Genomic DNA, 27302 nt, shown 5'->3' on the forward strand with positions numbered 1-27302 from the left:
TCAACAGCTCATCCCTCACAGTGCGGTTAAATTGTATTTGTCAATTTACAGCTCTGCACAAAGTCTGCCTTCTCCTCTCTGGACACTGATGCAGCTAAAGCATCACAGGATTGAAGCTGATTTTTTTATGTGTGGATGAGTGCTGGGGTTTGTTCTGTGTGCAAGTTAGTGGGTGACCTTGGGGCAGAGAGGAATGAGCAAGACTGATGATGTGTTAAACTGTACACACACTTACACAATATCAATATGTCAAGTCCGGTGTTGCCTGATGTCATTCAGAGTGCTCTGTTGTTTTGCTTAGATTGTCAAATAATCCCTGACCGGTTCAGTAACACAGGAGAAAGGAGAGAAAACCGTCAATAAGATGCAACAAAAATGTTGAAAAGCATGAAATAAAGTGCACGGCTCTAATTTTTCTGCATTTACTCTAATCTAATTCATTTCTTCTTTCTAATTCGTCTCAGAAAGCACTTCGTTTTACCTCTCAATTTTTCCAAAAGCCTCTTTTATTTGAGCCCTTACATAAGAAGGCAGGTTGACTGAAACTATATTCTTATTTACTGCAGAGGACGAGAAGAGTAGATGCCATTCTACTCAGGAGCCTGAGAGTCATGCACACACATACACACTAACAACTTGGAAGTTGCCCAGTACAACCTATTGCTGGCCACTGAGCAGCTCCACTGGAGCAGGTGGAGATCCGTGCTGTGTTCAAGGGCATTTCAACAGCAGTGATGGATGAATGACTGCCTCTTGTTCAATTTATCCATTCCTGACCCCCATCGTCATCCCTGGGGATTCAAACTGATGACTTCAATCTCTCAGTTCAGGCATTTTTAAATTTACTGTAGTGAGTCTTCAGGGTGTTTGAGCATAAAAAGTCAGCAATTTTAAGTTAGAATTAAAGCTTGTTAGCTCAAGTGCCTAATGGACAGTGTTCTTTGTTTTTTGAGCCAAGTAAGGTGATATACATGTAAGGTGATATACTAGATAGCTCCTCGGTAGTGAAGTATTTCCATGTTTTTTTTTTCGGGGTGTTTTTTTGCTGCCAAGTCACATTTTGGCAAGACTTGAGAATCGGAGGTACATGAAACACTTGAGTGCACATGGCTAGTGCAAAATATCCTCAGTTTATCTAGGGAAACATTTTTTGTTCTGAAAATGCATGTTCTCTCTGGGTTTTTTTTTTTTCCAACAACACCTTCCTTCAGTGACCTGAGCTGCCCAGTGCAACCACATAGCCCTCTGCTGTTGGCCACTGAGTAGCTCCACTGGATGCTTTTCTTACATTTTCCATGTTACATGTTTGATAAACACTGATTTTTTTTTAATGCATGAGCAGAATATCCAGGCACACCTGACCCCACTCTGCATCACAGGAGGGTGCAGGATCAAATTACCTCGGGGGAAGATGAATAAACTCGGCTTCTGCAGAAATTCCAACAGAATTACGATGATGCTCTGAATATAATCAAACAAACCAATGTGATTTTTTATGATTATTAGACTCTGGCTCTTTTTTATAAAGGTTACTAAGTCTGCATCAACTCACAACAAGATGGAAGACATCCTTACTGTACAACTAATTTATGCCAAACTTGATCCGCACACACGTGAGAATAGAAACCAGAGAGATGTGGAACATCAGCAGGTGGGAGCCTCCAGAATTAAAACAGTCCCGAGCTATCTGCCCGCCGCACAGTTGACATTTTAACTCAACAGATCTTGTCAGGGCAGCGATGATGTCGATGCTTATCTGTCTGAAAACAGACTCTCAATCCTGACGAGCTCCTCTTTCTGAGGGCTCAACGCCACAAACCCACCGCTGCGCGCCACAAGCCATATGACGCACACCTGTAACGGGTCCCCTCATCAAAGACATAAATATCACTGCTAATTTATACGTAAGCATGCAAAGAAAATCACACTCTGTAGAGCTGGATCTCGCTTTAAGATGAGTAATCATAACTGGAGGCTCGATTGGTAAACCGCGGACTGGTGGGATGCCGCTTACTGGGGCTACAGTGATGCCAAAGACCATCATAATGAGGGTAAAATATACGCCACAGATGACACGCACGCAGATGGCGCGCAAATGAAAGGCAGAATAGAGGTGCGCGTGTTTCATATGGTGGCAATAAACAACCATGTAAACATCTAATGCAACTTAACGGTGAATTGGTCGCAGCCTTCTCCTCTATCCGCGGAACAGTCCACCACCGAGACCTGCGTGCGGATACGCAGTCGAGTCCCTTTCCCACTCCTATCAGCCTGTGGCGGTGACAATGTCGCAAGTGGCAACAAATTAAAGAGGTAAATGGGAAAACAGCGCTCACCTCTTTGGTGTTGACGATGCCTTTGACGTATTTCCCGAGGACTGAGTCCACGCAGAGGACGCTGGACAGCACGGCCAGGCACAAGAGTCTCTCCCCGACCCTCACCTCCATCTTTCTCTCTCCCCCGCTGTCGCTCGTCTGCTCTCTGGGCTCCCTGAAGCCTGTCTCTGTGCGGGAGCGCGCAACGTGGAAAGGCTCGAGGAGAGAGCGCGAGAGAAGGGGGAGAGAGGAACCGGACGCGTTCACGTTGGTCCCTGTCGATGCATGTGGCCCCCTCCAGCAGCTGAAGCTGGATGGTGGTGATGTGTGTGTTTGTTTGGGAGGAGGAGGGGGGGTACCGAGTGCGCGCTCCCGGTTCCGCTCGTGCTTTGAGAATGCGACACGTCCGCACATTAAAAATGCCATCGGTGATTGCAATCATGTTTTCACCAGAGGTCACACACCTCTAATGAAGTAGCAATGAGACAGATGATGCCCGGCCTCCTGCTGCAAATTATTATATCACCAATCAGCAGGACACACATCAACAGGCGTAATCGGTTGTATTACTCCTTGAAAAATATTACATGTTAACTTCAATCCTGTGTCTATAAGTAGAAGTAGTCTATTACCATAATGTTAAATAATCTGTTACAAAACATTCAAAATTTTACCAAAGTACAAATACAACAGTAGGCTCAGCAGCAAAAGTATCAAAAGTTATTAAGAATTATGAAGTAATATTATGTTATCTATCATTTTGGATTTTAGTTAGTTTTAGCTGGTCAAGATTGAGCTATATTTGCTTATTTATATGGTAATTTAATCTATACAGAAGCATAATTTTATAAAATCATGTTTTAGATGTCAAATTTGAGTCGGCAAAGTAACAACTATAACTGTCAGGCAAATGTAGAGAGTAGCATCAAATGAAAACTACCTCAAAACTTTACTTACAATACTTGTTTCTTGTCCCCCACTGTGTAGAGAAATAAAGATCAATCAATCATATCAGAGGCTTCTGAGCATTGTGTGTTTTTAGATGCTTAATATGTTTATCAAAGGTCAGCTTTGGCTGGTCCTGGCTGAATCAAGATACTTGTGAAATTAAGTTAAGACTTTTTGGTATTCACAAATGCAATCTTAAATTATAATTACATCAAAACAAATCCATCAGAGATACCAAGCATATCTGGCCACCTACATTGAATTATAATCTATCTCTATTCTCAGTGACTTATAGTTGACCTTTTGTCTGATCAATATAGAGAAAAGGGTTGATTCATAAACATGGACACAACAGCAGGTTCATGGGAGAATATATTTATTTAGATAAAAATCAACAAAGGAGGAACCAGTCTGCTCGTGGCATGTCACACATAACATTCTAGTATGAAACCTGCAAAGAAAATGCAGTCAAATCAATCTGCAATCAATCTGATTAACAAATCTTAAAGTAAAAATATCTACATGAATCATATAATGTTTAAAATACATTCTTTTTTTTTATTCACAGGTTTGCACTTGTGGTGTTTTCAATAAAAGTAGATAAAAATAAACAAAAAACAAAACAAAAACAAACTTAAAAACAGCTTTGTTTCCAGTCTATGGCTTGTTTTTTTTTTTTTTTAAAAGGCTAAATCAAAGTCTACATCAGAATTGCATTTTACGGTGCGTAGTGATTAACATATGGACTGCAGACAGGCTATAACATTGATCAGCACCTGCATTTTTAAATGATACCAGTTTACAGCAAACACTCAACGGCAAAGAAAGTTCATCTGTTATGACAACTCAGGTTGCAGCCTTTGGTTCTGCTTTTAACTTTAACTATACATATCTAACCGATCAATAAAATGACTAATTCTCATTAGTCAACTAGAAGTAGTTGCGGTCGGTCTAACGCACTGATGCATTTGTGACCAAACTAGATTTTGAGGAATCTTGTAAAGTTTATACAAACACATTGCACAGCATGAAACGGCATCACTGCATTTCTGACTGAGGAAACAAAAAGACTCGGACAAGAAGAATTACGTGTTTCTGGCGTGTAACTGCATAGCTTTCGTGTATATTGATCTAATGGTTGAAGCAGCTAGCTCTTGTTTAGAGTTTTTTTTTTTTTTTTTTGCATTGCACTCCACCTAAATCAGCCTGGGGCAAAAAAAAAGCACAAGAGAGTAGAGCTTTTAAAGAGGAAAACAACAGAGGTATGCAGTACAACCTGATAATTGAACAACTCCAAATAAAAATAGCATTACAATGAACTACCAGAACTAGTTTGTACTCACAAGGACGATTTGTGATTATAAAGTTGCTCTGTGGATCATCAACACCCCATGAAGCAGCAACATTAATTAAAACAATACTGAATAAACATTTCAGCTCAAAGTTGCTGGCAGCATTAAAGCATCAGCTGAATCCACAAAAATGCCAGGAAATGACAAAAGTACAAGTAAAACTGATGACAGCAGACATGTAGGACAACTGTCCGAAACACCAAATGGTCTGTCACCTGCATTAAGCCTAATGCATGAGTGATCATCAAGGGTAAGAGGCATATGGAGGTCAATAAACAGCAAGTGAATGGATTTGACACATTTTTTTAAAAAGTTTTCTCGCAGCTCACATAATTCATACAAGAAAGTGCTATCGACCACTGACTCTGAGTTTCATGTGCAGTGGTGTTTACAGTATGATGACATCAAGCTGATGTATATCACAGACAAAAAGAGCCTTGAACACATCAAAGTGGTTGCTCTCAACAACAGATGATTAATACTATGAATAGTCTCTTGACTGTAAAGTGCCTTTCCCGTCTTTGTGTGAACGTACAACACAAACAAAAGAGGACGTGCCCATGTGTAAGCTCATGTTCCTCACGCCAGAGACTACTGTGCTGTTGCAGTGAGTGGTCAAACGAACACAGACTCCACTTGATCCAGCCACACATACAGGCACAAAGCAAAGATTTTTTTTAAAAAAAACAACAGTGACATGTATACAAGCTCAAGCCTAAAAAAATAAAAAATAAAAAAAAAACTTGCACAGATCGACAAACCAACTACTGCAAAAGTGCAGAGTGAGCATAAACAGCGGCTAGTAAAGCAAGTACAAACTTCAGCCCAGCATCTCAGAGAGGATGAGTGTATTACTTTCTTCCTCTTCACAGCCCTGGTTTTCTCCATCAATCTGACTAAAAATATTGCAGTAAGTACTCCGATCTGACAGAACCGAGCATGGTCTAATCCGGTAGCATGACTTTGCTGCTGAAAATTCAGCTCTTCTACAAGGGAGGGGGGGGGGGGGGGGGGGGGGGATTTTGCACTCGAAGCTTCAGCTAAATCCTATTCATCACACAGCATCTCTCTCTACAGACCTGGCAACCCCAACCCTGTTACCAGGCAAGGGCAGGACAGTGCCAGCATTTTGGCATCTATATTTAGTTGGACCTGATAGAGGGACTGACCCTCCAAAGGACGTTTCTGTGTACTTCAAAGTGCTTCAGTGGCAAAAACGCTCAGAGGAGCGGCTTCAGTTTATTGAAGACAACCCCAAATGTGATGGTGGGGAGCAAAAAAAATCTGGACCACCAGCCACTTTTAGTTGGCCAAATACAAGTTCAACAGCTTTTACACTCTTGCAATCTTTTTTCTTGCTCAGGGCCCTTAAGCTTTGCCTAAAAACCTCTGATTTGTAGAAACAAGTTGTCAGGCAGGAAATCCCCTGGCTTAAGAGAAATGGTACTTTGACACACTGCATACTGTGCAGAGAAGTAGTGAGCAATAACGCCTGGTGAGGAACAGGGACAACCTGAGAGGATATCAGTGCAGTGAAGTTTAAAATGTGTATTGATAGCGGAAAGCTGGGCTTTTTGCTGCCCCTATCTCACTTACTCCAGTTCTACAGTAGGGGAATGTTGAGTTTTAAAATAATAAAAATGAAAAACATTTTGCATCTAACAGAAGCTCTGACAGCTAGGACTGTTCTCGAAAGACTTATAAAGATGGGACCCACGTTTTCAAGTACTTGTGATCATAAAATAATGCATCTCAGTGCATCTCCACAAATTTCACTGTAGCAATCAATAAAATATAATCTTTGCATTAGTAATATCGCCTCTACAAAAAAGCACTAGGCAGCATCTAGAGAGGGCACTTTGTCCCTGTGTAATATTCTACATTTACTCTATCTTATCAGTATGCATTACTGAGAGTAGGACTTCAGTTTAATTGGAAAGGCCAGGGACGTCAGAGCAGTTGTTGCTTAAGAAGCAGAGGTAAATATTGAGCACATTCGAAAATGTGGAATAAACAGCATAAGATTACACTTAACAAAATAGTGTACAAATCAAAAAACAAATCTGTCATGATTCAGGGATAATAATACAGCAATAGAAAACTGATATAAATAACAAAAGTAATACTACTGCAAGGATTAATAATAAGATTAAAAACTGTAACAGAATCTCAAGGAGCGAGTAAATCAATTCATCCAGTTTAGAGCCTTTTAGTCTGTTGTGTTTTAGCTTCGTAAATCTGTTTGGAAGACAGTCAACAGAGTTACTATCCACAAAGTGAGCTGTAATGACTGCCAAACTGGCGTAATGGAGAACACAATGTGAAGTTATTAAGTGTGATTTAGAATGGCTCCCTAAAGGACAAGTAGCCATTTTGATGGGGATGACTCTATACAGAAGCATATAGTGTGCCTTCCCCTATCTGATTAGAGTCTCAATGACTGCCTTGGACTAGATGAATCACCCATTCAGGTTTGTCTCAAGAATCTTCTGTGCTGCCTTATGTCCGAGACTCTGCTGCCTAACAGCAACTCTGTTAAGTATGTGTGCTGCATGCGTGGGTGAGTGCTGGTCTTTGATCGAAGTAGTCGCTACAACTACCATTTTATTCTAAAACATGGCAGTCTTTTGTGGGTGTGTTCGTTTCGTCTGCCAGATTTGTGTCGGTGCATGATGGTGCACAGGCAAGTGACAAGGATTGTAAAGCAGAGGAAATTGTATTTCAGTGCTTCTTTACTATTTTTTTCTGTCTCTCAAACACAGAGCAGTCTCCTAGACTGCCCCCCACCCCATCCCTCCCGATACACACACAACCCGCCCTAACTGTTTTTCAGGATGCTTTCTCTCTTCTCCTTTTAGGCATTGGATTGCCTAAATTTGTCTGACCTTCATCTACTCTTTCTCCCTTCACTCCTCGGGTGAACTGCAGTCTCTCTCTCTCTTTTTCTTTTTTTTTTTTTTTAAATCTAACCTTATTTAAGCCCCAATACCACCAGCATCACTGTTATTCTGGGCTGCCACAGCAACCAAGTCCTCCCCATCAGCCATTTTAGCCCCTCTCCCAACAGCTAGCTCGCCTCCCTCAATGGGGCCGACGAAGAGAGAACCAGCTTCCCCAGAAGAGACTGACACACCCCTATCGGTCCGTTCCAGCTTGCGGTGCTTGCGTGGCTCAGGGGGTGTTTCCTTCTGGGTAAAGACAGCACGAATTCGCTCCACGCAGACATTAGCAGCCTCCCTCGTCTCCCTGGAGAGCTGCGATAGGCTGAGGAAGCCATGGGGGAGGTCGTCCACTATGCAGAGAGTGACAGGCTGGTCTATGTTCCTCAAACGCTTGGCAAACATCACAGAGTCATCCAGCATGGGGTCTAATGCACAAGCCTGAAACGGGAGAGACAAGAAGCGAGAGGGAGGGAAAGGGAAGGAATGGGGAAAGCAAATTAGGATTCCCTTCAGACATGTCAAGAATCTTAATTAAGGGATGAAGAAAAGGAAACCAAGCTTCCCAGTCTCTTTTGTCACCGTCTTTCTTTACGTTCTCGCAGACTCACTTGAGCAATTTTAAAAATCAACACCAATTTCTTCATTTTCATATTAACACTGTTCTCACAGGAGAAAGCAGGCTGCAACCTCACCCATTTCTCCCTTCACACTTCATTTCACTCTGATACAAAACGGTATGCAGTGTATGTTCTTTGATATTTTATTTCTCAACATTTTGAGAGAGGTGAACTTTTCTTTAAACCATAGTAAAAAAAAACCTTCAATCTGATCTACTCCTGCAACCATATCCTATCTGCTAATTTCTTTGTTTCTTGTTCGGCTCTCTCAGATTATTCAACAATAAAATTGTGTGAGTAACCTTTGACCTATGTAGGGTTAACTGTATGAACATGCCCCTGCTGCGTCTTCTTACCACTATGTGTACAGGTGGCAGTCCTTTCAGCATGCTATCGGGCGCCAGCAGAGGGGAGCAGAATGGATCCTTGACCACTGGAGAGCTCTCGACCCTCATCTCAGCCAGCTGCTCTGAGCGCAGTGGTTCGAACCCCAAGGGAAACTCCCTCCCCTCTGATCCCTCCTCACCAGCAGGGGGTGGTATGGCCACTGAAGACAGGTCGCTGGAAATAGAGGAATCGGCATCCTTGGAGAGGAAGAAATTTACATCTTCTGGCTACATAAAAGAAGAGACGAGAAATTATTCACAACAAGAACAGGATAGAAATGTTTCATCATAGGATAAAGGTGATCACACAGAACAACTTTGTGTTGATTTGCAGTGAGCCTTCCCTCTAAGGGGATAAGTGGACCCAAACCATGCCAGCAAAATGCCACCCACAAAATAACAGAGCCACCAGATCCCCTCACCGTAGGGGTCGAGCATTCAGGCCTGTACTGTTCTCTTGGTGTGCGCCACACATGCACTCACCCACTTGCCGAGAACATGGTGGTGATGACTCATCTGATCATATCACTTTTTTTCCACATCTCTGTAGACCAGTACCTATGGTTCTTGCACCACTGAACTTTCAAATGTGCATTAATCTTTGTAATGAGGGGTTTATGCACTGCAACCCTACTATAATATCCTTCTCTATGTAATTGTCGATGGACTGTTCTTGCTGACTCAGTCTGATTACATCCTGCATTGACATTCTCAGTCACCTGAGGAAGAGTTGCTCTTCTGTTTTTCCTTACATATCGCACTATTGCATGAGCATCACAGTCATCAAACGTGCCCTGTCGACCACAATTTCTGACCCTATTTACTGATGTCTGTCCCATAGATCCAAATGCAGATGTCACTTTAGTTACTGTTCCTTGTATAACACAAGCCAGTTGAGCAGTCTTTGTGACTGAAGCTCCTGCCATCCGTGACCCAACAATGAACCCTCTTTCAAAGTCACTTAGATCTTTTCCTCTTTCCATTAACCTCCAATCATCCATGATTGGATGTTAATTGCTTAATTGTACGATACAGTGCACCTGTGTTGAAGCATCTGCATTTGTTATTATTAAATGTTATTTGTTCTCCTTTTGTTTTTTTGCATTCCTTATATATATATATGTGTGTATATATATATATATATATACATACATACATATATACATATATATACACACATATATAGATAGATAGATAGAGATAAAAATTTTAAAAAATACACACACACACATATACATACACACAAAACACTTTGTCCTTGTGAAAATCTTCTAAAAACCTTGGCTCAGAGCCTGAGCGTCTTGGCTGAACAATCCCCATTTCAAGGAGGAAAAGCATATTTAAAATCTGACGTCACCTCTGCTAGCTATTTTTCCCAAGCCAGCCACTAATCCAGTCTGCCTGTGTGAAAATACATGCAAGGATAATCTGCAATACCTTTCCAGCACCCACACAACGAAAAAAGTTTTGATATTCAGTCAGCGTTCTATAGCCAAATCCGTTTAGGAAGCATGGGTGATATAATCTTAGCTGAGTTCATCAAGGTGAAACATGATGAGACCGCACTATATGATACTGGGCCAAAATATCTCCATGGTGCAATAATGTTCAGACACTTATATTGTATACTCTTAAACAGGCTACAACTGTATGTTAAATCCTTTAATGCAAGAGACTGGTGTGATTTCTCTTCACTGCGTTGGTGCAATAATCATCAGCAAAGTGCAGACTTTTCCATAATCACAGGTCAAGTTACCACAACAATCCCTACAAACAGCCCAGTGTTCTTATAAGCAACAGTGTGCCGGCGTTATACGGATAAAGCCTGATTTTAACATGACATTGCTGAGGATGGGCTTCCCTTGTTTGAATAAAGCACCCAAGTTGTGGCTGGTCAACTGATCCATACCATGTGAGCATAAAAATTGCAGGTTCTGGCCATGCAGAGAGGCCAGTTAAAACATGTAATGTGCGTTAACACAACAGAAAAGATTTAGGCCAGCTTTAGACACTGTTCACTTCTTCTGGATAAAAGAATCATCTGAGAGCATGCTAATCTCAATGTAAACATGTTTACGTGACATACAGTGCGCTCAGACAGCAGTGGTGCACTGTGGGAGGTGGAGTTGTGGGATCCTAAGTCCTGGCAAGTCTGGCTCTTCACAGATAATTTCCTGGTGAGGAACTCAGAGGACTCTGATGGTACGGGGGGGTCTGCATGAGGAGAAGAAATGGACGCCTCTGAAATGCTCTTCCTCACTGTGTCTAAGAAACAAGATGGAGGGAGAGGGAAAAAGAATAATAAATTGGACATGTTGCAAAACAAATCTAAATATTTGAGACAGACAAACAGTAAAAAAAAAACATTCATTAAAAAAATGACTATAAACCATCCAAATTACAGGGTGTATAGAGGATAAAGAGGCCACTCAAATTTGATTGGGGCCAATAGCAGCTGGAGGACACAGGAAAAAAAAACAACACAAACACTGATATTAGTGCACAATCACTTTCACTTATTCTACTGCTATATCATATGTCTCTGGTTGACAGCCAACAGTTGAAAGCCTAAAATGCTAATTGGAATATATTAGGAAGAAAAAAGGATAAGTGGGTGGAGGAAATTCAAATGGCGCTGTCATGCTGATATCATTCGCCCGCCCCCAGCCGTCAAAACACAGCTGTAAGAGTCGTCATGGCTGGCCTCCTCACAAAGCGGTACCAATCTCCCCTCTCTTTAATAATAAACCATCTCAGCGCCATGATGGCCTTTTAATAATGTACACCTACCAATGACATTCTCATTAGATTGGGATTGCAGCTGTGGGGGTGTCACCTAGCTAAGGGGACACCAGGGAAATTACGATTCGCCACCAGATTTACAGTGGCTACAATTAACAATTACTGTCAAAGCCCTGCTGTTCCAAAGAGGTGAATTGATATGAATTGGACTACATGAGTGTAATGCAACAGGGTGGGATACAGCGATAATTGGTTGGTTAAATGCTGAATAAAGGGTATCCATGTCGATGATCTACTCCATATGGGGGGGTAGGGTGAATGAACTTTGGGGCGGTTGATGTTGTTGCACTCATAACACTTAAATAAATTAGCCTGATGAACACACTGAAATTGTGGGTGTTTCAAACTCAAACACCCTAACATTGAGATCTAGCAGATAGACATGATCAAAGACACAAGAAGATTGCACCTATAGAAAACACATTTATGCTACCCACACTCTCCCACCTGACTGCACATGCACACACAAAACACACCCCTACAAGCAATTACAGACGGGTGGTATACCAGTGGCTCCCGGTGCCGCCTCTGCATCTGTGCTGGGGGAGGCTGAGGCTCTGTTGGGATCCAGCAGAGAGTGGATCCAGTTGGTCGCTCCCTGTCGGAAATCTCGGAGCAGCAGAGCTGTGTCTCTCCTCACCAAGCTCAGTGTGCTCACTTTCTCTACCTGCTTCTCTGCCTGCGGCTCATTGCCTGGAGAAGGAGACATAAAGGAAGGGTTAGGAGAGAAAGACAGATGTACAACAGAGACGGGAGGGGAAGGGAGATGACAAAGTGAGGTGTTTTTGTTATTCTTGAGCATGCATGAATAAGTAACAACAGAAGATGGGAAAGCAATAATATGTAATGTATAATAGTAAAGAAAACCACGGACAAGGTTCAATACTGCCAAAAGGCAATTTGTAGTACAGACAATGATACATAGTGATGACAATAGGAGTGAATTGAAAACCATTAGTGTTTGATTTCAGTTATTGAAAGTAAACAAAGGACAGACAATATCTCTTTGTCAGAATTACGCATTGTTGGCCAATTATCATGGTCCTCCACACTTCTCCTCCTCTTGTCAGACAAATATTACACCTGCTTTTTTTTTTTACCCTAACCCTAACTCATTGATGGCAACATATTGAAAATAATCTATATGCTAGTAAGTTGAGCTGCTATTAGAGAAGGTTATGGCTATAGTTAACATAGGAGAAAATATTTTAGAAAATGATCACTTTCAGATAGTGTACAGGATATAGTACTGAAGGCTTTTTTTGGTCATATATTATAATTTAAATTTTTTATATATATTATACACATAAACGGCCGTATTTTCATGGAGGCGCAACGACTAGCTCACGCAGCGCTCTGACTGTTTGGCATTTTCCTGACCTTGAAACCTGCTTTGCGCGTCTTTGTGTTATTTTGGTGACCAGTGCACAGGTGGGAGGAGAGGTGCAGACAGGTGGGAGGTTCGTTCAAATGAAGCAGCAGTTGTTGAAACAGTCGTATTTTGGTTAAAATATGGTCCTAGACATTGCCCTGAAAACAGACATCTCAGAATCATGTCTATATGTGGCGCAATGTCAACCCACTGCTGCTTTGGTGGTTCTACGAACAAGATGAAAATGAATACTTGCTGCGCAGGTGCTGCAAAAACGGATTCATGCTTAAAATATAAATATTTCAATTAAACACTCTCCAACCAAAATCGGCACAGAAAATAATGTTTAATGTGGTTAAAGCAGGAAAGTCAGTAAATCAGTCTGCATTGATCTATAAATGAATGTGGGTGATTTTTAAAGTATCTGCTGTCCACAGCTGTTTTATATTGTATGAAAGCTTCTCCTTGAGTTCATTAAATTCCTGCAGCATCTGAAGGCTGTGCCAGAGCGCAGTGCCGTTACGCACGGCCGTTCACTGTGTTTACCTTCATTAAATCGCTTGAAAACGACACCAGGCTGCTACAGTATAACCACACACACTTCAACACCCATCAGACTGGCTGATCAGCCTCTTTTCCAACTTTCTTTTTAACAAAAGTAGCGTCTCGTGCTTTACCCTTGAAACAAATTGCAGTGCAAACGCTGTTGTGTAACATTAATTACTAAACTATGTGACCATGTACGAGTTGAGATACATTAGCATTATTGCTGAAATAGCGTCGGTCCAATATAATCATACAAACGGCTTTACCAAATTAATTTCTTTATTTTTTATTTCTATCATTGTTTTAGTAACTGATGATCATCTGTCTTTGGGTGCAGATTTGTGGTGATGTGTGTTGATGTCTCCTGAATAAAAACTTTCCGTTTGTTGAGCTGTCCTTACAATGTTCAATGGTTTCAGAGCTATGACACCAGTGATGTGACTAGCTGAGAGAGTATTTAATAATTGCCACACCTGCTGATCTATATTCACCTTCACCCAGCCCTTTTTCACAATGCACTTGCATATGCACATGCATACATGAACCAAAACAAAAAGCTTGTTTTTCCAGTTTCATATAATTGTAAATTGTATACAGGTTTTTTGTGTTTTAGCTGTTGGTCAGACTATGTAAGTAATTTCAAGACATCACGTAGGGCTATTTTAATAGAAAAAATGGTTATATTAATCAATCAAAGGATATTGGACTAGAAACAATGAATAGGTTATTTAAAAACCATTGTTGCAGCCTGGAAAGTAAAAATAAAACACATCTTAGCTTGCCAAACAGGAAGCTGTTACCGTCATGATTATTATCAAATCTACAATTACAATACCTCATGTCTAGAGGCATGCAGAAGTGCTTGAGAGGAAGAAAAGGGGGAAAGTAGATTTTAATTTCTCTGGATAAAAAAAGAATCCTAGCCTCACTTTAAAAGCACACACACACACACAAACTCCTACCTGCGTAGGCGCTGAGACACCTGGAGAGCACACTGAGCGGCAGCAGGGGATCCATAAGTGTTAGCAGACGGGAGGGTGAAGCGTAGGCAGTCAGCAGGGTAGCCGGGTAGGCTGCCACGATGCCATCTGGCATTCGCACACCGAAGGCTGCAGCACGCATCGACGTCGTCACACACAAGTTGCCTCCCGCGCTGTCACCAGCCAGACAAACTTTCTCTCCCGTCCAGCCTGGAGAGATAAAAAGGGGTTGGCGAGGACAGAGGTGAGAAACAAGGGGAAGAATTAAAAAGTAACAAGAGGAGAGAAAGTCCTTTTATGCAGCATCATGAAATTCACTGAGGCGCAAATAAGCAGTGTGACACGCATCAAGTAATAGTATCTCTTTTCTCCTCCGTAACAGCTGAATATGTAGCTGCTGTGACGGGTTGTTGTCTCACTGTCTGCCTCATGGCCGTGATATTGTCTTCTTGTACTACATCATTAACATACTGCACTGCAATCACTGTTAATTTGACACAGCGTGCTTCAGTGGCCGGATGTACCCCAAATCAACCAGATGTCTTTTGTTTTCTGCCTGAATATTAAGCATCTCAATTTGTGTGATATTGCACAACATCGGGTACAGTGCAAGACATAATGCAGCAGCAATGATTTCTTTCAAGGTGATGAATGAATCCTTTCGAAGAGTACAGGGAGTCAATAAACTGATTGATTGATTTTATTCATGGATATAGAAGACAATGAATCCAAGGGATAACATGTAAAAGTGAGAACACTTGTTTCCAACACGGTCTCTGATGTCAGAAAAAACAGGACAGACAGTAACACATGACATCCATAGAATCCTCTAAAACGATAAGCAACAAAAAGACAATCTTAATATAAAAACAACAGACATGAAACTTCAATCCCTGTCCTAGTATCTTCCCTTTTTAGTCACAATAAATATGTCCTAAAAGCATGAGTAGAGAACATGAGTTCTAGGGGGTACATTTAATAAGTAACGAATGGTGTTATTTTACATAAGCTGCTTCTTGTTCCTTAGTTTCACTGTCAAACCACTGTACGATGCAGAACAGGCATAATCAAAATGGCACCGTATCAGTGTTGTTACAAGGAGTTTTTTTTAAATTGTAATGTCAAACTGCCTTGTTCTGCAATAGAGAACTTGAGTTTACAGGCACTTTTGTATAGTATTTTGCCATCTGCAGCCTACGCTGAATGCCAAACAGAATTGACTCAGTTTTGCCCCGGTGCAGTGACACTTGGTTGTCTATGAGGCATTTCCTTACATTTTCTAACTCTCTGCTAAGAGTGACCTCAATATGGTGTATATATTTCCCAGCTACTAGAAGAGTCATCAACATACAATAAAAGCTTGCATTTTACTGCAGCCAGCATGTCTTTTACATAAATGAGGAATAAAAGAGGCCCCAACATTGAGCCTTGCAGCACACCACATGTTATACCCCTCGGGTCGGACAGGGTCCCTTCAACATTGCAGACCTGGGTTCTCCCTGTGAGGTATGACTTGAACCAGTTTATAGCAGTATACCCTAGTCCCATACACTGCAGTTTGGACAAAAGTATGGAGTGATCTACTGTGTCAACATTTTCTGTGAGTCCAGCAAGACCATGCCAGTGTAATTACCATTTTCACTCTCTTGTCTGATGTAATCACAAAAGTGAGTGAGGCAGGTATTGGTCGAATAGGCTGTTCAAAGCCAGACTGAAGCTCATATAGAAGGCTGTGTTGGGTCAGATATTTTTCAACCTGATCAAACACTACCCTCTCCAATAGCTTAGATATAGTTGGTAGGATTGATACTGGCTTATAGTTTCCTACATCTGACCTGCTGTTCTTCTTAAACAAGGGGAAAACTCTGGCCATTTTCATCTGACTTGGAACTTTTCCCTGCTTTAAAGACAGATTCAGAATATGAGCAATGACTCTACATGCGACACTGGCGCTATCGTCAAGAATCTGTCTGGAATAAGATCCAGGCCAGTTGCTTTGTTTGTACATAGTGAGGATTGCACTTTAATTACTTTTTCTACTGAGACAGGGCCCATCTCAAAGGTGTCAGGGATAACAGATGATGATTTACAGAAACATTAACAGAGGCACTTGGGTATAAACAACGCTGTGAAATGTGTGCGTACCTAGTAGGTGGTGGTTCCTCAGAGCCCAGCAGTAGGCATAGAAACACTCCTCCAGAGCCCTGGGAAAGGGGGCCTCAGGGGCCAGAGAGTAGTCCACTGACAGGATGGGGACACCGAGGTCCTGGGACCAACTCTTCAGATAGGGCTGCATAAGACAGAAGGTAAGGGTATGGAGGGGAGAGAATTTATGAATGGAGAAACATTCAGTTTCACAGTGAATATGTTATATGTTGTTAAATTTATGAGAAACAAAAGCCGCCACAATAAAACACTGAGGCAGAGAGATGGAGAGAGGAAGAAATGTGGTCAGAGAGAGAGAGAGATGCGTGGGGGTGAACATTAAGAAGCAAGGATAAAAAGTTATTAAAATTATGTGTCCCTCTGATGTCATCTGTCTGCTTTTTGGCTTACTGTCTAGACAAAAGGAGAATGAGCGGTACCCTCACAGTCACCTCCATTTTCTTTCTTCTCATACGTTAATAACAAAGGTGAACACATGTCCTACTTTGCTGTGTATATGGGGAGAACACAAAGACAGGAGAATGGTGTGGATTTACAGGGATAGTCCACAAAAACAAACTCACTGTCAGAATACTGAGTTTTTCCCCTTGTGTTGTTGCCACTGTCAAGTTAAGTATTTACTATTCTTCTCCCAACCTAAGGAAAGTCCTTTCTTCTCAACTGAAATGCAGTGACCTTGAAATGTGAGAATGGCATCAAAACTTGTCATGACAAAATATTCCTCCTACAAAGCATTCCTCCTTTCCTCCTCTGTCTTTATCATCTCCCAACACCTTTTTGACTAGCTATGACAGGGCTGGTAGTGAAAGCGACAGCTCTCCATTCACAATGACAGGAAAAGCTATGTGTGTGTATGGTAGTATGTCGCCTCGCCGACCAGTGATTCAGAATGAAAAAAAACAAAGTAGCAGCTCTAGCAGTCAGCTGTGCTGTCTTAAAGCCTTGTCACAATAAATCTTAGAGTTAGACTGCTGACAAGTGAGTGTGTGCAGTTCAACCACTGCTCAGGTCAGGCAGAGTGGGTTTGTACGAATCAGCAAAGGTACTTCTAAGGAGTGTGTGCGTGTGCAGCTGTGTGTGAACAACAACCATTGTTGCCAGTCTACAATGAGTGTCAACATGTGCCAGAGTCCATGGTCAGGTCTGCCAGTCAGACAGTTCATCATCTGCCTGCATGAAAGGAACTAAGGACTCACAACAAATGTCCCACCGGGCAAAGATGAGGTACCTGTTTGTGTGTTCTTTTGGGGCTGAGCCCAAGGCTGGTTAATTTTACATGACTCAGGAAACTCTCCTACTACATACACATCCTATTAAGGAAACACACACACACACACACACACACACACACACACACAGGGTCCTAGATCTGTTCTCTAAGCAGGAATTAATGGGAGCTGCAGTCCCACTCATTCTCAGACAGGCAAAGCAGTTAATCTGCAAGCTTATACCTCTTCTGCCCAAACACAGTGTGTGTGTGTGTGTGTGTGTGTGTGTGTGTGTGTGTGTGTATGTACATGTGGCCCACCCAAGTTGCTTAATGCACAGATGCCAGTACAAACATTCCTGTGATCTCAGCATCATCACTTTGTACTGAGGAGTACAGGGGACAGCATGACCCTCCACCCTCAGAGAAATTTTCCATCTATTCACTCTGCCTTGCCTCAGGAATTAAGAGAACAGAAGGCACCTGGTAAAATTAGGAAGAAGACGAGTACGTAGTGCGCAAATAAGACAGAGAAGAGTATAAAAAGGACATTAAGTGAACAAAAAGGAATTTGTGAGATAGTAGAAAGATTGAGAGGGATGATGTAATAAAAAAAGGAGAGCCCAAAAGAAGAAGAGAGCAGGATAGTCTGACAAGTCTTCCATTAGTGCCCAGGGTAATCCTTCTCTGCGGGGTTGTACAGTTCTCCGTTAATTCAACATGACAGCCCTGCTCACCCCCTTCTCTGATTGCTCCCTCTCATCCTCTGGTTGCTACGCAGCTGCTACGCATCTGCAATTTCACAGAGCGTTGTCTTGCAGTAGCTATAAGAAGCCTGATGCCACATAAAGACCACACACAGCTACAGATGACCACATCTGTGCAGGATGAACAGGGAGAAGCCACGGCGCAAACCACATTGAAACAATCTTTCCGATTAGGATGTACTAAGCTGGTTAAATGAGTCCTCCTGCTACTATTTTCTGCATTGTCACTTTTTGACAAAACAAGATTTTCTCTAAGCGCTTCACAGAGCAATGACAGAAGAGATCAAACACAATTTTTAAGACATGCGCTTGTGTGTGTTTTGAGTGTCTCTTTCTCTATCAGTGATCTAGAAATTAAATCTGGGAAATGGGCTCCTGCTCAATGAGAAAATAAGTGCTGAGGAGGACTGAAGGACAGGAAGCAATAATTTACATGTAAGAGAAAAGCCAGCTGCGTGTGCACCTCTCTGGTAAAGAAGGTGTGGAGGGAGGGCAAAGTGTCTCAAAGTTTTCAGGGATTAATTACAAAATAATTAGCTTAACGGCTCATTACGTGCCACACTATTGACCGAGGGGGACTCAGACTGGTAACCCCTCTGCTCCTCCGCTGTCAACTAGTTTCTGTTTCCTCAACACTTTAATTAGTTGGGGTTCAATTGCAATTAGTTTGAAAAAACACAGCCAGAAGTTGAAATATTGGATGAGAGGTAAGAGAAGTAAGGGATGAGAGGGTGAACCGAGCTGGATGACTGCTATGATGATACCAGCTCAAATCATGGAAAAACAAGACCTGAGCCAGGTGTCTGATTGTGAAAGTGTGGTGTAATGTTGTCAGTATTTGGATATGTGCTGTAGGTGCTCAATTACATGTTATACCACTTGCATTCAGATCAAATGTTCCATTATAAATATCCCAAATAGATCAGATACTGTTGCATACAGAGATGAGTCAAAATACTATGTGATAAACTTTTTTGGAATCAGTTTGTCAAGCAAAAAAATGTGGAAATCCCCTCTCAGTTAGCAAAACTGAGTCAGATATGTTGGTGAGTATCATCTCACCTCATGGGATTTGGAGGTCTGGGCCACAAAGCCTCCCCCGTGGAAGTGGATCAGGAGGCAGGGAGATGAAGGTAGGCGCTTGGTCTTGAGCCCAAGTGACAGAGAGATGGCGCCCCCCTCAGATCGGGAGAGAGATAGCAGAGTCTCACTGTCCTGGAGAGAAAGAGACAGGGACAGATAAGGAGAGAGAGGAATGAATGAATGCACCAACAGAAAGAGGATAACCTGACCGATGAATAAAAGACATCAACTTTTTAAACCTTAAAGTTTAAAAACTAAACATGATGACAGATTGTGAAGCATCACTCTGATGACTGTGTACATTGCAAACAAAGCCTTGTTTTCATTGTTAATCTATTTTATTGCTAGTGTTAGCAACAGGGCTCCTTTGAGAGAAGGATTAACTAGCTGTTCTGCAGCAGCTTGCTGCCAGCCCTTCCTGCGCCTGCATGGACGCACACTAATTCCCATTCATTAACAGAAACAAGGAGGGAGGGGAGCTGTGGCTGAGAGGGAGGGTTTCCGCTGATGCAGGCTTGTATTTTGCGACATTATAAAGGACGCTGTTGTTTTGTTGGAGCGTGATCAATGGCTAAGAGTGTTTGCTGATAGCATGTCTGGTTAAGTGCCAGGCTACAAAGAAAGGAGGAGAACAAGCTCAGATGGGGAGAGGGAGTCTCCCGAGAGAATTAGGGAGGGAGGCAGTGAAGAAAAGTGAGAGAAATAGAGAGAGAGGTAATGAAGGGGATTAAGTCCATGAGGATGAGGAGAAGTTGTAGTTTACTTTAGCAGCAAGGAAAAATACCAGTGATATGCTGTTTAATACTGTTGGAATGTTTTAAGAATTTGTATAACAGGTATATGCAAGTTGGTTCAAAAAGACCCAGTGGAGGAAAACTATGATAAACCAGGTCATACAACAAATACTTAATCTTTAGACAGGCTTCCTTGTAACTAGTGCAAGACAAGAGCAAGTTTCGTTGGTATGAAAATTGAGATAATGAAGCGTTTCGTATTGCATTTTCCACTGTGCCACTATAGTGTGAACTGAATGATGATTTAAGTACCTGTCCTTCACGTAAGTCATAAGAGATGAGCCTCATCTGAACAGGAGCAGTGCCGATGTGCGCTGACGGTGGAGCTACAGTTACAGACGCTCTGTGGTTGGCCGCCAGGGGAAGGTCAAAGGGCACGGGAGGCACAGAAAGAGCACGGTTCACCTTCACTTGAGTGGATGTCATACTGGCGAGACTCTGGAGAAAGAGAGATGATAGTAGAGAGATGCACACATAGAGAGAAAATGAGAGAAAAAAAAAAATTGAGAAGGAGAGACAGAAAGAGAAAGAGTGCAAGTTATATGGCGAGTCAGGTCACTGGAGAGAAAGAGAAACCAGATGAATAAACCATGAACCCCACTGAATAAATTGAACTCCACTCTATTATTACTAACGGCCTGTAGGCCAAAATGCATAATGATAGAAAGGTACTTTTACCAGAGGAAAGTAAAATATCCCTGATACAGTTTTAATATTAAAATCCGGGCAGTGTGCTTATCTGCGTGCATGGGTTAGTGATGGCAACATGGCTAGATTACAGATGTCTAAGAGTGTGTTTGTCTGAGTGTGTGAAAAGAAGCATCGGCAGGCTACTCACCGACAGCACCTCGGTCTCAGTTATGTTCCAGAAGGTCTTCCAGAAATGGACGTCCAGGTTCTGAGTGATGCGTTCAAATTCTGCCCCTCTCAACTCTGGGTCAATGGCGTACTTTCCTGAGGTAAAGAAAGAGCTGGCTGCTACACCTGGGGAAGGGAGGGAGGGTATGTCAATGGACGGGAGACGCCAGAGACAAGGGTAACGCAAGAAAGGCAGCGGTAGTAGAATTAAAAAGGAAAGGGACAGGAAAAGACGAATGTATGGTTAGGAGGTGGTGAAAATGAGAATGAAAAGTAATCACGGCAATAGAAATGAAAACAATCGTTTCACAAAGACAAATAGTAGGAAGGAGGGCAGGAATAAGGGCACATTAATGCTGCAATAAGTCACTAGACACAAGCACATGAAAAAACGTTAGAAATTATAAACTTATTGAGACAGCGAGAGGAAGGTGAAAGGATAGACGGAGAGAAAGTCATGATGGGGAAAAAAAAAAAGCTAAAACACAGCAAACCTCAGAAGTTTCCACAACATGGGTAAAACTTCAGGCTGAATTGGCTTTTACTTACTCACAGCACTATAATCTTATTGCCGCATAAATTATTCAAGTTTATTTCGCTTGTGACATGTTGAAATACAAGCATTTCAATTTGATTACAATTTAGATTCTACCCTGTTTTCAATGCTCTGCAAGATGTCACAGATTGATTTGGGTTTGCAATTTGACTGCACCTAAGACTACGATCTGTACACTGAAATACAGACACAGGACAGCTAATGCAGCTTACAGCGCTGTGTGCAGAACCATTTAGGAAGAAAGGAGCTGTGCAAAAGAAGCAACTTCTTCATATAACCTCTCAGTTTACTACAGAGGACTATGAGGAAGGGGTGGGGGTTTCAGTACACTCACCGTATGGTGCAATACCTGCTGCCTCCACTGTGGTGTGGCAGAGAGCACAAGAAACCATAAGAGTCCAATAATCCCTTTTCAAATGTTAAATAATTATGTGTGTGTGTTTGTGTGCGTGCATGGTGCAAATGTGTATATGATGGTACATGTTCTTCTATCTCTGCCGCTGCACATAACTGTGTACATACTCAAAACATTCTGAAATATAGAAGAAGCACACCAGCTAGCCCTCTAAATTCCAAAGGATGAAAGAGCATCAACACACAACATCAAAAGGGTACATCGTCAGGGGCCAAGGAGCAACGTAGAGGAGATGTGGGCATGAGTACGATCTATGAATGACAACGAAGTGGCTCGATGATGAGAGGTAGAAGAGATGATGCTGACCTATTCCTGACTGATGGCGTCTGTAGTTTTCTCCAAAGGCCACAAGGCCGATAGCAATGGTCTGGAGACAGGGTCGGATGGCTGGAGTGAACTGGAGAAGGATGGAGGGGTGGGCAAAAAAAAACAGAGACAGACTTTACATTTTCCTGTTGCATTTAAAAACGATAAATAGACCACAATTAAAACTAGAATAATTCAAAACAGAGGCAGTGAAACATAGATGATGAGATATCAGAATATCAGATGAGTCTAAGACATTATAAATTTATACGGGCAGTACTAGGGAGGTTTCATCATTTTTTCCCCTTCAGTTTGATATTGACCTCTGTTCGCTGACAGTTCAACCTTTCTCGTTAAGCTCAACTAAGAACAGATGCCATGGCTGTGAAGAAGAGCATTCCTTCCGCCCATCCACTGCCTTTCATCATTTCATTTTACTTCCAAGTTTAGACAGCAGAAGTAGTTTGTAGGTTTGTATTCCTGGCTTTTACGTGCTACATTTCTGAAACCTTTTTCGTCCCTCTTCAGGGTAAGTGTATGATGACCTGGTAACAAACTTCCTGGCACAGGTGTTTTATTTTTAGGTTTTTCTGATAACAACAGGTCACACATTGCTTTTTAAAACTGATTAATCCTTTTTGATTGATGGGCTATGGGAAACTAATATAACAGTTAAAGTAACATGTAACCCAGAACTGTAAATATGGTTACATTCAGTTGCTTGTCTGTATGTGTCAACTGACTTTGAGGTTGCTTTTCCTCTTTCCTCTGTATTGTTGAGAGATGTGTTATTGTAGGAAATGAATACTTCTCTAATCCCCTCTTACCTACAGCAGCTAAATATGTGCACAATTAAGTTATTTCCCATCTGCCTTTCTCCCTAGTGTCTCCACTTTTGCATCACACAAAAACCCCACGTTTGAACTATCTAGCAAGAGATGGTACATTGAGTACTACCTCTATCCCTCCCCATTCCTTACTCTTCCTATTTCTCATCTTTCCCGCTACCTATCCCCACACTACGCAGCTCGTCCCACCTGAAATCCGAGGCAACGTCCATAGAAGCACCCCTTGTGCATGGATGAGTACTCGCGGACGAAGCTCTCGCTGAGGCCACTTTCATCCTGGAAGAAGAGGTTGCCATGGCTGTTGTCATGTAGCATGCGCTGGGCCAGGTAGAGCAGGGCGCGCAGCTGGCACAGGGCGTTGCAGTAGGCCTCCATCTCTCCCGCGTTGTGAGCTACTCGGAAGAAGATGCTGCGTCGGTTGGCGGTGATGTAGCGCCCTTTGTGGATGATGTGGAGAAGGCAGCAACGCACCACCTGGAAAAGTACAAAGAAGGTTTTTTATCCAATTTTTCAAAATGTGATCAGTCAACCAACCATTAAACGTTCTTCATACAACAATTTTAAATCAGCTCTGGTTTTTAACTTAAATCTTTAACTTAACTAAAATAAATTAGATAAATTAAGTCCTTAGTTAACAAAATGATTTTCAGAATGATACAATATGTAATGATATGTATTCTTGAGATAAAAGAGAAACTTTAGGTCATTTTTTCCTTTTCTATGAATACACAACATTTTGCATTGTAACAAAGCAAACCACAGTTCTTTAATTGTATAATCATTAAAGGGGCAGGTCTTCTGGGCCTGCTTAAGTTGTAATTGAGATTAGTGTGGTAAGCTTGAAGGAAAAAAAAAAAACGATGTGTGATAGCATGCCTGAATGCGGGCATGTGGAGCATGTGAAAAGCTTGCTGCTTCACCAGGGTGTTACAGATTAGTCAGAGTACCACTGTGGGGATGAGAAGGATTAAACATGTGGAAATCGAGAGGCTAGAAAACAGAGCAGCATTCATTTGCTGCTCTGCTAGATTCATTCGGTTGTGGTGGGCTGCAGCCACTGAGGTCATGATGTTTCATCAATAACTGTAGAAGATAAAGTACAGTGGGTACAGTACGGGTAGATATTCTGCAGCTGGAGGAATTTATCTAACCTGATTTGCAACATAAAATCAATCTGTAAAACAAATGGACTGACCTTGAAACAAAGCGATATGAAGGCAAAGAGGGGCTGGTGAGCGGTTTCTCACAGTGTAGAGAATATTGATAAGAATGTAGTGCGGTATGTGAGATTATTATTCTCAAAGCTGCGCTGGGTTGAAATGAGAACACAGACAGATTTAAGACTTTACTCAAACAGACACAAACAGACCTCACAACATCCCACAGCTTACCTTGACCAATGAGCGATAACCATTAGCAGGTATGTGCGGATCAAAGTCAAAATGATGGTAGACCGCAGCAAATCCGGAGATAACAGGCTCCAGGCTGCGAGCGTGCTCCTGGATGAGATTCATGGTGTCCACCAGCCGCTTCGCCGCATCACCTTGCGATCCCTTGGCCCCTCCTGAGAAGAATGTGGCATTCTCTTCGCACACGCTGTAAAGGGCCGCAAACACAGCCTTGGTGTCCATCACTAGGAGAATTGGGACAAAGAAGCGAGGCAAAGGTTGGAATGAAAATGAATTTTCTGTGGTGAGGGTAGATACTCATTTTAATGATATATTATTAATATTATTCTTTATGTATCCAGGAGGGAAATTCTCTTTTCACCAGGGCAGATTATTAGTGATCTCACTAATTATGCCTTTATTTTAAAATCAGAAAAGGCATAGTTATTTTCAGTAGCTGTAAAAACTTGACCGTAAAAAGAGCACTCTTTTCCCTATTCAGCGCCACTCCCATCTCTGTAATTAGCATGTAAACACTGTACCAAATCTATCATTGGATATATCCTACATAATGTTCTCTTACTCCTATTAACTAATCCCCCATAGCCCGGTGCATGGAAGCTCATTGATTGAAACGTGTTAAGCAAGCCTTGAAATTAAATGATCTAAATCCGGGCTAAGCATCCAAAATCCACCAAGATCTAGGCAGATATGCATGGAACAGGAGGAGAAGGCAGAGGCCGTTTGCTAACGTCATGCTGCTGGGAACAAACACAAATTAGTCATACACTGATAAAAACACATAAGACTCACGTAAGAGTCCCAAAGGGAGGTATAAAGCTGACAACACACACAGCGGAACGTGTTTATCAAGTGTTCTCATATCTGCGCCCTAATGCAGCATAACAAAGATCCAATGCAATGTCCCCCCCTCCCCCTGGATTCCTACTGTTCCTCTGCCGCGTTATCTGAGACCTCTGTTTCCACAACACTGAACTCTGGGGACTAGCTGGTACTTACTGTATAGAGTTACTGGCATGCTGAGAGACAGAGGACAGAGGAGAAGGTACGGTGGACAAAGTAACAGGAACGAAGACAGAAGTGACAGATGAGAAAGTGAGAATTTAGGGGAGAAGCAGACAGAGGGAAGGTAAATAATTTCTCTGTTATGGATGAGTTTTAACCAATTACTGTGCAGGACCTGAACACATTTGGCCAGTATGGAGAGATAATAGATAATGATCAGTTTAAAATTACTCTTAAAGAAAGACTCTGCTGAGTTGAATCAACTGTAGTTAAACCATGCATACATAATGAACAGCCCAATGATATCAGCTACCCTTGGACATAACCACCCTACCCAAACTTTTGCTATCAATTTTTTTTTTTTCCTAAGGCTACTGCAACAAAGCATATACAGAAAAATAAAATAATAAAAGTAGAAAGAGCACAGAGTTTTCTATGCACATCCCCAAAGCGACATCTTGGGATGTAGAGCAGAGGTTGCCTGTGCATGCTAAAAAGTGAACAGATTCTACCAGTGAAATATTGTTTAGAGGGTCAAAGAAATAATGGAGCCCTAATCGCACAATTATTCTGCTATTCCCTGCTATTCAGTAAGAGTAATGGGAGAGGCAATTTCAGTTTGCTGGGAGGAATCACAACCCCCTGACATCTGGGAAGAGACATTTATCAGCCAGGCAACTTCAAGCACACACATTGCATGAAAAATCTCTTCAGCTATTGCCCGTCTTCTCGTTTTCTTGCCTTGTCTTGTCTTTGCCTTTCACACCATTTTTCTTTCAGGGAGAGCTTTTATAACATGTCCTATAGGGCGAGATGCCCCTCGACTGACACATTTTTTGTTGCAGCTATGTTTATTTGTCTCAATTAAAATCTTAGCGAGGAATACTCAAATCATGTCATAAAGATTTCCTCTAAAATGTTTTTGGACTTGGCAAAACAGCATACTGTCCACCATGGCATTGAGCAATTTGCTACTGGCTTGAATTATGCGGAAAAAAAAAAAAAAAAAGATGAGGACACATAACCCAATCCAGACGTGCTCCATTAAGCCATTCTGCCAAGCTGTTCCTTCCAGTTGGCACTAAAAAACATCGTCTCATCTGAACACACCCGAATGTTACAGACAGATTTGGACATTTTTAAACAAACCAGAAATCAAGGAGCCACTCATAAATATGTTTTTTTTTTTATGTCACACATGTGCTGATTCACGTGTCACCCCTGTGAGCTTCTGCCACAAGCCGAACTGTTTTAATTATCTGCAAACAACAGGAAACCCTGTGTTTATGCGTGTGTGATGTTGCCACCGAGCCCATAGTAAATGTCCCGTTGAATTTAAGAGGCATTCTTGGCCTTGGGATATAAGGACAGACCAAAACAAATCTGCAGAGCCAAATGACTGGACAGCACGGAGCAGCACTGCAGTAGGGATGGGTTTTTCATTACAATATCAAGTTCTATCTATTCCTGCAAAGCTTAATGAAGCAGCTTGGGGCCTAATTTCACATCGATTCAACCATGTGAAAGGAATACTCTATCTGACATAAATTCATCCCATGACTTCAAAGAAAACTCCACACTAAAACAGAATTTACATTGTGTATTCAAATTATGTGAGGTTATAATCC

General features: G+C 41.9%; 2 protein-coding genes across 4 annotated transcripts in view; both read right to left on the reverse strand.

Annotated features, from left to right (window-relative positions):
- tmem145 (transmembrane protein 145) overlaps positions 1–2756 on the reverse strand; it is a 41311-nt gene extending 38555 nt beyond the window's left edge. Inside the window, exon 1 of the mRNA XM_067601009.1 lies at positions 2337–2756. Coding sequence (XP_067457110.1) covers positions 2337–2741 — 405 coding nt within the window. The 5' untranslated portion in view covers positions 2742–2756. The remainder of the gene's footprint in view (positions 1–2336) is intronic.
- An 866-nt stretch (positions 2757–3622) lies between these two features.
- Positions 3623–27302, reverse strand: part of lipeb (lipase, hormone-sensitive b) — a 29360-nt gene continuing 5680 nt past the window's right edge. For 2 of the 3 annotated variants that reach the window (XM_067601011.1, XM_067601013.1), the window contains exons 2-14: positions 24652–24893; positions 23450–23734; positions 22413–22503; positions 22026–22052; positions 21116–21261; positions 20530–20715; positions 19463–19615; positions 16406–16550; positions 14243–14470; positions 11870–12055; positions 10647–10825; positions 8531–8788; positions 3623–7995 (exon numbers count right to left, since the gene is read on the reverse strand). In XM_067601011.1, the coding sequence (XP_067457112.1) occupies positions 7591–7995; positions 8531–8788; positions 10647–10825; positions 11870–12055; positions 14243–14470; positions 16406–16550; positions 19463–19615; positions 20530–20715; positions 21116–21261; positions 22026–22052; positions 22413–22503; positions 23450–23734; positions 24652–24893 (2531 nt within the window). In that variant the 3' untranslated portion in view covers positions 3623–7590. The remainder of the gene's footprint in view (positions 7996–8530; positions 8789–10646; positions 10826–11869; positions 12056–14242; positions 14471–16405; positions 16551–19462; positions 19616–20529; positions 20716–21115; positions 21262–22025; positions 22053–22412; positions 22504–23449; positions 23735–24651; positions 24894–27302) is intronic. The other variant, XM_067601012.1, reaches the window with a different exon arrangement.

This window comes from Thunnus thynnus, chromosome 10 (assembly GCF_963924715.1).
Source record: "Thunnus thynnus chromosome 10, fThuThy2.1, whole genome shotgun sequence".
In the NCBI taxonomy this organism is placed as follows: domain Eukaryota; kingdom Metazoa; phylum Chordata; class Actinopteri; order Scombriformes; family Scombridae; genus Thunnus; species Thunnus thynnus.